Below are 12,617 nucleotides of genomic sequence, written 5' to 3' on the forward strand. Positions count from 1 at the left end.
ATACAACAAAATGTTCCAGTAATAGCTGTAAATCAGGAGGTGGAAGGAAGAGAGGAACTTGGTGAAATTACAATCACCGGGGAAGCGGTACTGAGCAAACTGATGGACCTGCTGGTTGACAAGTCCCCGGGTCCTGATGGGCTTCATCCTAGGGTCTTAAAAGAGATAGCTAATGAGGTAGTAGATGCGTTGGTGTTAATTTTTCAAAATTCGCTAGATTCTGGAAAGGTTCCATCAGACTGGAAAGTAGCAAATATAACCCCTTTATTCAAGAAGTGGGGGAGGCAGAAAACAGGTAATGTAGGCCAGTCAGCTTCTGTCTGTCGTGGGGAAGGTGATAGAATCGATCAATAAGGCTGGGCACTATAAAAAAAAAACTCAAGGTCATTGGGAATAGTCAGCATGGCTTTGTGAAAGGGAGATCATGTTTAACCAATTTATTGGAGTTCTTTGAAGGAGTAACATGTGCCATGGATAAAGGGGAAACCGCTGACGTACTGTACTTGGATTTCCAGAAGGCATTTGACAAGGTGCCATATAAAACGTTATTGCGCAAAGTAGGAGCTATTAGCATGGATCGAAGATTGGCTGGCTGGCAAAAAACACAGTATGCATAAATGGGTTGTTTTCTGATTGGCAGGATGTGACGACTGGAGTCCCACAGGGGTCTGTGCTGGGGCCTCAACTTTTTACAATTTATATCAATGACTTAGATGAGGGGAGCGATGGCATGGTAGCTAAATTTGCAGATGACACAAAGCTAGGTAGGAAAGTATGCTGTGAAGAGGACAAAAAGTGGTTGCAGACTGATATTGATAGGTCGAGTGAGTGGGCAAAAATCTGGCAGATGGAGTATAATGTGGGAAAATGTGAAATTCTTCACTTGGCAGGAAGAATTAAAAAGCAGAGTATTACTTAAACAGAGAACGACTGCAGAACTACGAGGTGCAGAGGGATCTAGGTGTTCTAGTGCATGAGTCAGAAAAAGTTAGTATGCAGGTACAGCAAGTCATCAAGAATGCTAATGGAATACTATCCTTTATTACGAGAGGAATTGAAAATAAAAGTAAGGATGCTATGCTTCAGTTATACAGGGCATTGGTGAGACCACATCTCGAATACTGTGCGCAGTTTTGGACTCATTTAAAGAAGGATGTAAATGCTTTGGAGGCGGTTCAGAGGAGGTTTACTAGATTGATACCTGGAATGAGTGGGTTGTCTTATGAGGAAAGGTTGGGCAGACTGGGCTTGTTTTCGCTGGAGTTTAGAAGAGTGAGGGGAGACTTGATTTAAGCTTATAAGATCCTGAATGGTCTTGACAAGGTGGATGTGGAAAGGATGTTTCCTCTTGGAGTCCAGGACTAGGGGTCACTTTTAAAATTAGGGGTCTCCCTTTTAGGACACAGGTGAGACTTTTTTTTCTCTGAGGGTTGTGCAACTTTGGAATTCTGCCTTAGACGGTGGTGTAGGCGGGGTCATTGAATAATTTTAAGGCCGGGGTAGATTCTTGCTAGGAATCAAAGCTTATTAGGTAGATGATAGTGTGGCATTCGAGACAAACAGATCAGCCATGACCTTACTGAATGGCAGAGCAGGCTAGAGGAGCCGAATGGCCTACTTCTGCTCCTAATTCGTATGTTGCTATGAGAAATATTGCTAGTGCAGGGGTTGGCAACCTTTTTTAACCCGAAGAGCCTTTTTTTGATAAATTGCCTAGAATAAAAACTATTGGGAAGAGCCAGATGAAATTTCAATAATTCTAAACCAAATACATGGCAAATTGCCAAGTGTCTCTGGTAGAGTGCATAATTTGCATATGTAAATAAAATGCATGTATTGAATTTATGTATCAATAGAAAAAAATCAAAATTAATATGGACCTAACTCGAAATTATCACATTTTTTGCATCTTTTGATTTTTTTTTCATATCTCCAGTATATGCATGTTCAGGGTTTATGCGTCAAGTTGCATGATTTCTGTATCTGTTTGAAAGGAAAATGTAAAAATGGTGAACCATATTAATTTAATGGCAAAACAGCATGGTTCCACTTTGTAAATTTCTTATTCCTGATTCATAGAAAACTGAATGCTTTTTCTTTGTTTTTATAACAGATCTTGTAATGAATTGAAATTTTTTTACTATAATTTTGACAGTAAAATCATCTTTAAAACAAACAAGAATTTTTTTCTGATGATTCTCGTAATTTTAAAAATGCTTCTAATAGCGCATTCAAAATAATTCTTCATCTCAGCGATATTAGAAATAATAATGGTCGCAACCATAGCATCTGTTCCTCGAAGCAAAGGCATTATTTATATTCGTGCTGTAGCTATACAACTCTAACAGGTTTATTGCATGATAATGTTTTTCATTGAAATAATCATTTGAAACTGCAAAGTGCAGCATAATGATTAGCCTTTTATCCCCACAATAAAAACACGGCTCTTGCATTTCTTGACTTTTTTTGGCTTTTTTCATGATAATGTAATCCAACTGGAAAATGTTGGGAGCCACAAATGAGATGTTAAAGAGCCACTTGTGGCTCCGGAACCACAAGTTGCAGACCCCTGTGATAGTGCATTTATGGCATTGTGTTGCAATGCTGTGGGAGCTGTTATTTATCCTTAGCTTGCAAATCTCTCTTGATACCGAGGTAGTGAATGCGACTGTCCCACAGCAAGCAGGGAGGAAATTCTCAGCAGGACCCCTTTAGTTTGCTCACATATCTGTTGCCTGGGCAGAAGCTGCCCACCCACCTGATGGCATGACATGAAACAGGCCAACCTAAAGGGATATCAGTACAAGCATACTGAATAAGTTATGGCACAAATTGAAATTTTGCTGCCTTTGAATAAGAACATAAGAAGCAGGAGTAGGTCATTCAGCCCCTCAAGCGCACTGTGTCATTCAATAAGGTCATGGCTGATATGATTGTGGTCTGAACTCCACTTTCCTGCCTCCACCACTGCCTCCCCCCACCCCCCCCCCTCCCAATAACCCTTGACTCCCTTGTCGATCAACAATGTCTCTCTCGGCGTTGAATATATTCAATAACCCAGCCTCCACTGCTTGCTGGAGAAGAGAATTTCAAGCACTAACGACCCTCTGAGAGGAAATTTCTCCTCATCTCTGTCTTAAATAGGAGACCCCTTAATTTGAAACTCTGCCCCCTAGTTACAGATTCCCCCACGAAGGGAAACATCCTCTCAGCATCTATCCTGTCAAGCCCCATCAGAATCTTGTGTTTCAGTAAGGTCACTTCTCAATCTTCTAAAAGCCAATGAGTAAAGGTTTAAAGTGCAAATTTAACAAAAAATTAAACCAATTGTTATCTGGTGGTGCTCCTTACAGATGGGCTCCAAGGAAACCTGACTGAACGTTCAACAGGTCCTCGCAGAGGTGCTCAGAGGGGGCACAGAGAGAAACGAAGAGCCCCTAACTCAAAAGATGAGTCAGATGATGCCATGTCCACATCCTCTCAAGGAAAAGATGAAACTAGTTGCAGTTCCTATGTGAGTAATTAAATTATATTTGAAAAGTGATTTTCATTCATTTTTCCTTCCTTTCCCCTCCCCAGGACCCCATTTCCTCCTCCTAGTAATTATTTAAATTGATTTATGTTGAAGGTAGTCTTATATGCCTGAAATCAGTCGCTTTCTGGCAGATACATTTTATGACACATTCCATCTGAAAATATATTGAATGTAAAATCAGAGCATAGTGAAATCTAAGCTTAGAAAATGTGATATATCTTTTGCCATTAAATCTCCCATGCCATGGCATGGTACTTGTCAAAGCCAAGTCTGGTCTTCAGAAGAAGATTGAGAGAGTAGAGAGTAATGGGATCAGAGTGCATAGATGGAATTTAATCTCCAGTTTAAAGTCCTAGTTTCATTTTTATTTCTGTTTTCCATTATAAATTCTGATCTGCATATTTACAGTGGATGTCCATGTAAATTTTTATCATGATATAATTATACCTTTCTGAAAATGGTGGAGCTACAATGCCTCAAATCGACAAAGGGTATAATTACAGTCTGACCAGTTCAGAGGCAGTTTCCAATGCAAGTAACGGTGAAGGACTTTAGAATAGGAGCAGTTAAGTCAGTCAGTCATTAGGGCACAGAAGGAAGCCATTCAGCCCTTTGAGTCCATGTCGGCTCTCTGTAGAACAATCCAGTCAGTTCCATTCCTCCGCTTTATCCCTGTAGCACTGCAAGTTTATTTCCCTCAAGTGCCCATCCTACTTCCACCTACCTCAGAGGCAGCAACTAACAGGTAATTCATCACCCATTGTGTAAAAAAAGTTCTCCCTCACACCCCCTGCATCTCTTGCCCAAATCCTTAAATCTGTGTCCCCTAGTCCTTGTAGCATCAGCTAATGGGAACAGCTTTTCTTTGTCTGTCTTGTCCAAACCTGTCATAATCTTGTAAACCTCTATCAAATCTACCCTCAATCTCCTTTGCTTCAAGGAGAACAACCCCAGCTTTTCCAACCTAACTTTCTAGCTAAAATCTCCTCTGCACCTTCTCAAGGGCCCTCACATCCTTCTAAAGTGTGTTGAGCAGAGCTGGATGCAATACTCTAGTTGTGACCTAACCAGAACTTTATAAAGCTTCAGCATTACTTCCCTGCTTTTGTACTCAATGCCTCTATGAAGCTCAAGATCCCATACACTTTGCTAACTACTCTCTCAATATGTCCTGCCACCTTCAAAGATCGATGCACATGCACTCCCAGCTCTCTCTACCCCAGTACGCACTTTAGAACTATGCCATTAAACTATATTGCCTCTCCCTATCTCTTCTGCCAAAATGCATCACCTCACATTTATCTGTATTAAATTCCATTTGCCGCTTGTCTGCCCATTCTGCTAACCTATATATGTCCTGTTGCAGTCGATTTGTATCCTCCTCACTGTCTGCCACACCTCAAGTTTGGTTTCGGCAAATTTTAGAATGTTACTCTGTATTCCAATATCCAAGTCATTTATTATACATCAAGAAAAGCAATGGTCTTAGCACTGACCCTCGGGGGACATCACTGTCTATCTTCCAGTTTTAAAAACAACCATTGACAGGTGCAAGAATTTTAATGAATTACACGCCTGTCTCTCTCTCACTCCTTCTTCACCCCCTTCCCTCTCACCCCTCCCTCTCCCCACCCACCTCTCTTTATCCCTCTCTCTGCCCCTCGGACTCTGTCGCTCCCCTGCTCTCTCTCCGGCCCTGCGCAGGAAGCAGAGTAGCACAGGAAGTGCAGGCATGTATTCTGCACATAGGCATGTTTACGGCTTTAGGAATGCATAGTGTCATCTGAAGCCCAAATTGCATTAGTTTTGTAAGGAATTCAAGGTTTTCTTGCTTTTGTGATGTTATAGATGATTCTTGCCTTTGTTTTTATTTTGCACGTACGTTTACCTTTGCAGAGGGAACGGTCTCCTCACTGCAGCAGTCCCACCATTACAGGGCCAAAGTGTGGGTTCTGTCATGCTGGAGATGAAGAAAATGAGACCAGAGGAAAACTCCATACGTCAAATGCTAAAAAAGTTGCAGCACATTACAAATGCATGGTAAGGGGAATGAATAGTGTTCGAAACACTTCTGGGAGTAGGGGCTGTCAAGATAGTGCATGAGGTTTAGTATATTTCGGGGCCAGTCTTTGTATCAAATATCAGGGCTCCTTGTGTGTCCTGCTTGTCATGTTTGTTGTAGATTGAAAGATTCACATCATTGGGTTTTGCTTAAAGCATGTTGCATGTTAAGTGTGTAGAGTGGCACATTATATCTGTCCATAGTGTTTCTGTTTGACTCAAAGAAATGTCACCATGCTGAATATCTGAATGCAAGTCACGGTAGATCCCAGAGCAAACCAGTGCAAGCGCTGCAGCTGGAACCAATTCATTCAAAGTGTTTGCAGCACCATCTGGCTTTTCTGGCTCAGTAGAATATGTAGCTCTATAAGTAACATCTAAAAACAAATTAAATCACTCGCGCTAAAATTATAAACTGTCACCCCAAAATTAGCCATTTAATGTTAGAAAACCCTGTGTGGAGATTTATTCGCACAAACCCAGATCATGGTGAATGATTGTTTGTTTATTAGATGCTGGACAATAGAAAACTCTGCATTACTGAATCAATAGCAGGAGCCACAGATCAACTGGAAGTAAGGTGGCAAATTAAATGTATCCTTCATAATATTAACAGATGAAAAACTGTTTGGGGACAAGGGAAGAATAAATATAAGTATACTCTTCTCCTGTTAATGCTGAAAAATTATTAGACATTAGGTCAGACTGAGGAGCAGATCCGCGTCCTTAGACTGGACAGTTCCGCTGGCTAACAGCAATGATTCGCAGTTGCGGGGACAAGGTGCTGGGGATATTACATTTTTGTGTTGCTGCTTAATTTCTCCAGGGTTCCAGTCCACATCTTTGATCCATTACTTGGCTCCGTGGGGAGGGTCTGGTATTTCTGGCTTGTCATGCTGTTGACATCTCTCTCATACGGCTCTGACCCAGTGACTGATGCAGTGCAGTGAGGTGGGTGGGGGGGGGTGGCAGTGGTTGCAGAGCAACTTCAAGCACCTGATGGGTTTGAGCTAAGTAGCAAATATCACTGTTCAGGATCAATTTGGGGTAAGTTTGAATTAACTAACCAATGAGAGTCTGTTTTCATTTCCAATTCAGAATATTCAAATAAAACAACTGCAGATTGAGGATTATATTTGTATCTCAAGCAACTGTAATTCTACAGAGGATTTGAGCTGCAAAGCATCTAATATGCAAAAAAAAGGATTTTTGGCAACAAGAATTGTAGTTGCGTGTTTTGTAAAGTAATAGTGTTACAGTATATCTGTGTGGCTGCTGCATCTTTTCACTCTGCTATGATATTTGTATCTTGTCAGTCATGTTCTGGATTGCCATGCATTTGCTGTGTTACAGTGATGGATGAATCGCTGTTGGTGTTAAGCTGCAGCAGCACAATGAGCCACAGGAAATCCACAAATATCTCGCCACATTTACAATGCCGTTCAACTTCCATTTGCATAAGGCAACATGATTGAAATTATTGGAAAGAAATTTGGTTTCACTCCCACCTTCCGCCCCTCGTTTTTTATTACATCGACATGGCAGAGATATTTCTGAAGCTAACAGCCATTACAGTTTGTCCATTTACAGTACTTTGTCTCTAGTACTAGCACAACCAGTGTGTTGTCTATTGAAAAAGTTCCATCTTCAAACCACTCCCTGTCACAAGACAACCACAACTTGTATTTATATAGTGTCTTCAATGTAGTAAAACGTCCCAATGTCCTTCACACGAGAATTATTGAACAAAATTTGAAGCTGAGCCACATAAAGCGATATTAGGCAAAATAAGAGGCTTGGTCAAAGAGTTAGACTTTAAGGAGCATTTTAAAGGAGGAGAGAAATGTTGACAGGAGAAGAGGTTTAGGGAGGGAATTCCTGAACTTGGGGCCCAGGTAGCTGAAGGCACTGCAGCCAATAGTAGAGCGATTAAAATCAGGGATGCTCAAGAGGCCTGAATTAGAGGAGTGCAGCGATCGTGGAGGATATTAGAGATAGGGAGGGGTGATAATTTTAAATTTGACATTGCTTAACTGGGAGCCAGTGTTGGTCTGCGAGCAAAGGGGTGATTGTGCGAGTTAGAACACAGGCAGCAGAGTTTTGGATAACCTTAAGTTTACGGAGGGTATAACATGGAAAGCCAACCAAGAATGTGTTGGACTAGTTGAGCCTAGAGCTAACAAAGGCAGCATATGAGATGAGGCAATGGCACAGTCTGATGATATTACAGTGATGGAGTGGCTATGTGGTTGAAAGCTCATCTCTGGGTCAAATATGACAGGAAGATTGCAGACTGTCTGAGGCTGAATCAAACTGTCACTGGAGAGAGGGATGGAATCATTGAGGGAGTGGAGTCTGTGGCAGGACCCAAGACAATGGCTTCAGTCTTCCCAATATTGGAGGAAATTTCTGCTCGTCCAGTACTAGATGTCAGACAAAAAGTCTGATCATTTAGAGGCAGTGGAGGAGTCGAGAGGTGGTGGTGAAGTAGAGCTGGGTGTCGTCTGCATACATGTGAAAACTGACTGTTTTCAGATGATGTCGAGGGGCACGGTGTAGGTGAGAAAAAGGAACGGGGGCCCCCAGGATAGATCCTTGGGGAACTCCATAGGTAATGGTATGGAAGTGAGCAGAGAAGCCATTGCAGATGATTCTTTGGCTATTAGATAGTTAAGAATGGAACCAGGCGAATGCAGTCCCACCTCGTTGAATGACGGTGGAAAGGCTTTGGAGGAGGATGGTGTTATCAACAGTGTCAAAGGCTGCAGACAGGTCACAAAGGACAAAGGGATAAATTGCTTTTGTCAATCACAGGAAGTCATTTGTGACTTTAAGAGCCATGGACTTCTGCCAGTGATGGATGCGAAAATGTTAACTGTTGACTCAAAAAAAGCTTTGTTTTGTGGTATCTTCTAATTGATTCATGTCTCTATTGAAAGCGGCTCAAGAATTAAAAGCACTTCAGCAATCTATTAAATGTGGGTCCGTTTCCGTCTAACCCCAAAGATCTTTTGTTAAATGTATTCCAGCACAATATTTTAATAAACTTTTCTTTTAAATTTCAGCTGTTTTCTTCCGGTACTGTCCAACTCACAAATTCATCTAGAAAAGATTTTGGTGATTTTGATATTAAAACAGTCATTCAAGAAATCAAAAGGGGCAAAAGAATGGTTTGTACCCTGATGCAATTTGTAATGTGAATTAATACTTTGAATAGTGCCTTTATTTCTGTTCAGCCAACATTTTAAATGTAATTAGAATCAAATCAGAATGTTGGCCATTTAGCTTATGTAATTAATTGACCAAATTTATTAAGAATGGTGTTTGATTACTATATCGTCATGCCTTTGACTTGATCCGAAGTACATCAGTTTTATTCTGAGCGGATCGTAAGCTTGTTACTGCTTACATTGGAAATATTGGGCATGAGTGTCGAGCAATTACAGCACAGAAGGTGGCCATATGGCTCATCATGTCTGTGCTGGCTGGTGGAAAGAGCGATCCAATTAATCTTACTCCCCTGCTGTTTCCCTACAGCCCTGCAAAATTATCCCCTTCAAGCATGTAATCAAAATGTTTTGCTTCCAATGTACTTCAGCATTACACACATTTATTAGATTATAGAATAACTATCGACACAATCCATGCCAGCAATTCAGTAAGCTTGAAGTGATCTGGGCTGCTGTGTTAGAGTAGTGTTCCAGACTCTGGGCTCTTTCACAGTTTAGCTGAATAGTGGGCTGTATTTGGAGTTTTGGCAGAAATTGGGGAGAAGCCTAGAAACACGTTCTTTTTGTAGTGATTAGCACTTGGGTAATCAATGTTTAAATAACCTTGTTTGCAAAATTTCAGAAATGTACATTGTGCAGTCAAATAGGGGCAACCATTGGCTGTGAAATTAAAGCTTGCATCAAGACTTACCATTACCACTGTGCAGTTGAAGATAGAGCCAAATTCATTGAGAACCTTGACCGAGGGATCTACAGGTAATGAACTCTACCATTAATGGTTATTTATCCTCATTATTTCCCCATTTTGATTGTTTCAAGGGCTGTACTTCTCTTCTTTTGTTGAGTTGTGTATAAGGATCCATCTCAGCCTCCTCCTGTGGTCTCCAGCATTATAGATGCCAGTTTTCAACCAATTCGATTCACTTTGTGATATCAAGAAAAGATTGAAGGCACTAGATACAGCAAAGGCTTTGGGCCCTGACAACATCTCCGCTGTAGTACTGAAGATTTGTGCCGCGCCCCTAGCCAAGCTGTTCCAGTTCAGCTACTACACTGGCATCTACCTGACAATGTGGAAAATTGCCCAGATATGCCTTATCCACAAAAAGCAGGGCAAATCCAATCCGGCCAATTACCTCTCCATTGGTCTACTCTTAATCATCAGCAAAGTGACAGAAGGTGTCACTAACAGTGCTGTCAAGTGACACTTACTCAGCAAAACTCAGCACACTGATGCTCATTTTGGGTTCCACCAGGGTCTCCTGGCTCCAGACCTCAGGACAGCCTTAGTCCAAACATGGACGAAATAGCTGAATTCCAGAGGTGAGTTGACCGTTGACCAGAAATGTAACTGGACCAGCCATATAAATACTGTGTCTACAAGAGTAGGTCAGAGGCTGTGAATTCTGCGATGAGTAACTCACTTGACTCACCAAAACCTGTCCACTCTCTGAAAGTCCAAGTCACGCATGTGATGAAATACCCTCCACTTGCCTGGATGAGTGCAGCTCCAAGAACAATGCCATCCAGGACAAAACTGCCCGCTTGATTGGCACCCCATCCACCACCTTAAACATTCACTCCCTCCACCACCGGTGCACCATGGCAAAAGTATGTACCATCTACAAGATGCATTGCAGCAACTTGCCAAGCCTCTTTCAACAGCACCTTCCAAACCTACACCACATGAACTGCAGTGGTTAAGAAGAACATAAGAACTAGGAGCAGAAGTAGGCAATTCAGCCCCTCGAGCCTGCTCCACCATTCAATACGATCATGGCTGATCTCATCTCAGCCTCAACTCCACTTTCCTGCCCGTACTCCATGACCCTTCAACCCATTACTAATTAAAAATCTGTCTATCTCCTCAAATTTACTCAATGTCCCGGCATCCACCGCACCTTGGGGTAGAGAGTTCCACAGACTCACGACCCTTTTGAGAGAAATAATTTCTCCTCATCTCTGTTTTAAATCTGCTACCCCTTGTCCTAAAACTATGACCTCTCGTTCTAGATTGCCCACAAGAGGAAACATCCTCTCTACGTCTACTTTGTCAATCCCCTTAATCATCTTGTATACCTCAATTAGATCTCCTCTCATTCTTCCAAACTCTAGAGAGTAAAGGCCTAAACTGCTCAATCTCTCTTCATAAGACAAACCCCTCATCTCTGGAATCAATCTAGTGAACTTCCTCTGAACTGCCTCCAATGCAGCTACATCCTTCCTCAAGTAAGAGGACCAAAACTGTACGCAGTACTCCAGGTGCGGTCTCACTAATGCCCTGTACAGTTGCAGCAACACTTCCCTACTTTTATACTCTCTTCCTTTAACAATAGATGCCAAAATTCCATTTGCCTTCCTTATTACCTGCTGCACCTGCAGACTAGTTTTCTGTGATTCATGCACAAGGACACCCAGATCCCTCTGCACCGAAGCACTCTGAAGTTTCTCTCCATTTAGATAATCTGCCTTTCTATTCTTCCAACCAAAATGGATAACCTCACACTTATCCACGTTAAGCTCCATCTGCTGAATTTTGGCGCATTCACCTAACCTATCCATATCCATTTGTAAATTTCTTATTTCTTTATTGCACCTTACTATCCCACCTATTTTAGTGTCATCTGCAAATTTGGCTATTCTATCCCTGCATCCAAGTCGTTAATGTAGATTGTAAATAGTTGGGGCCCGAGAACCAAACCCTGTGGCACCCCCTAGTTACATCTTGCCAACCAGAAAAAGACCCATTTATCCCGACTCTCTGTTTTCTGTTGGTTAGCCAATCCTCTACCCAAGCTAATAAATTGCCCCAACCCCATGTGATCTTACCTTGTGTATTAACCTTTTGTGCGGCACCTTATCAAATGCCTTCTGGAAGTCCAGATAAACTACATCTACAGGATCCCAATTATCAACTTTACTTGTTACAGCTTCGAAGAACTCTAGCAAATTAGTCAAACACGATTTACCCTTCATAAAGCCATGCTGACTCTGATGGATTGCGTTTTGACTTTCTAAATGTCCTGTTATTACTTCTTTAATAATTATTCTAACAATTTCCCAATGACAGATGTTAAACTAACTGGTCTGTTATTTCCTACTTTCTGCCTCCCTCCCTTTTTGAATAAGGGCGTTATATTAGCTTTTTTCCAATCCATTGGAACCTTTCCAAGGAATTTTGGAATATTATAACCAATGGATCCACTATTTCCGCTGCCACTTCCTTTAAGACCCTAGGATGTAGGCCATCAGGCCCTGGGGACTTGGCTGCCTTCAATCCCAATAGTTTACTCAGTACTTTTTGCCCAGTGATGATTGTTCCAAGTTCCTCCCTTTCTAAAACCTCTGCATTACCTGTTACTATTGGGATGGTACTAGTGTCCTCCACCGTGAAAACTGAGGCAAAATACTGATTTAGTGTCTCCACCATTTCCGTGTTCCCCTCTATTAACTCCCCAGTCTCATCCTCCAAAGGACCAACATTCACTTTAGCTACTCTCTTCCCTTTTATATACTTATAGAAGCTTTTGCTATCCGTTTTTATATTTTGCGCTAGTTTTCTTTCATAATTTATCTTTGCTCTTTTTATTACTTTTTTAGTAACCCTTTGTTGATCTTTATAAGTTTCCCAGTCTTCCAGCCTGCCATTGCCTTTGCATTGTGGTATGCCTTCGTTTTTGTCTTTGTTATCGTTAACTTCCTTGCTTAGCCATGGATGTTTTTTCCCCCTCTTAGAATCTTTCTTCCTCTCTGAAATATATTTTAGAACATAGAACATTACAGCGCAGTAC

General features: G+C 41.5%; 1 protein-coding gene across 14 annotated transcripts in view; it reads left to right on the forward strand.

The window, feature by feature from the left end:
* Positions 1-12,617, forward strand: part of phf6 (PHD finger protein 6) — a 119,360-nt gene that overhangs the window by 90,581 nt on the left and 16,162 nt on the right. For 13 of the 14 annotated variants that reach the window (XM_068047047.1, XM_068047037.1, XM_068047045.1 and 10 more), the window contains 5 exons: positions 3,354-3,514; positions 5,432-5,575; positions 6,109-6,171; positions 8,662-8,766; positions 9,449-9,582. In XM_068047047.1, the coding sequence (XP_067903148.1) occupies positions 3,354-3,514; positions 5,432-5,575; positions 6,109-6,171; positions 8,662-8,766; positions 9,449-9,582 (607 nt within the window). The remainder of the gene's footprint in view (positions 1-3,353; positions 3,515-5,431; positions 5,576-6,108; positions 6,172-8,661; positions 8,767-9,448; positions 9,583-12,617) is intronic. The other variant, XM_068047048.1, reaches the window with a different exon arrangement.

Source organism: Heterodontus francisci, chromosome 15, assembly GCF_036365525.1.
Source record: "Heterodontus francisci isolate sHetFra1 chromosome 15, sHetFra1.hap1, whole genome shotgun sequence".
NCBI classification, from domain to species: Eukaryota; Metazoa; Chordata; class Chondrichthyes; order Heterodontiformes; family Heterodontidae; genus Heterodontus; species Heterodontus francisci.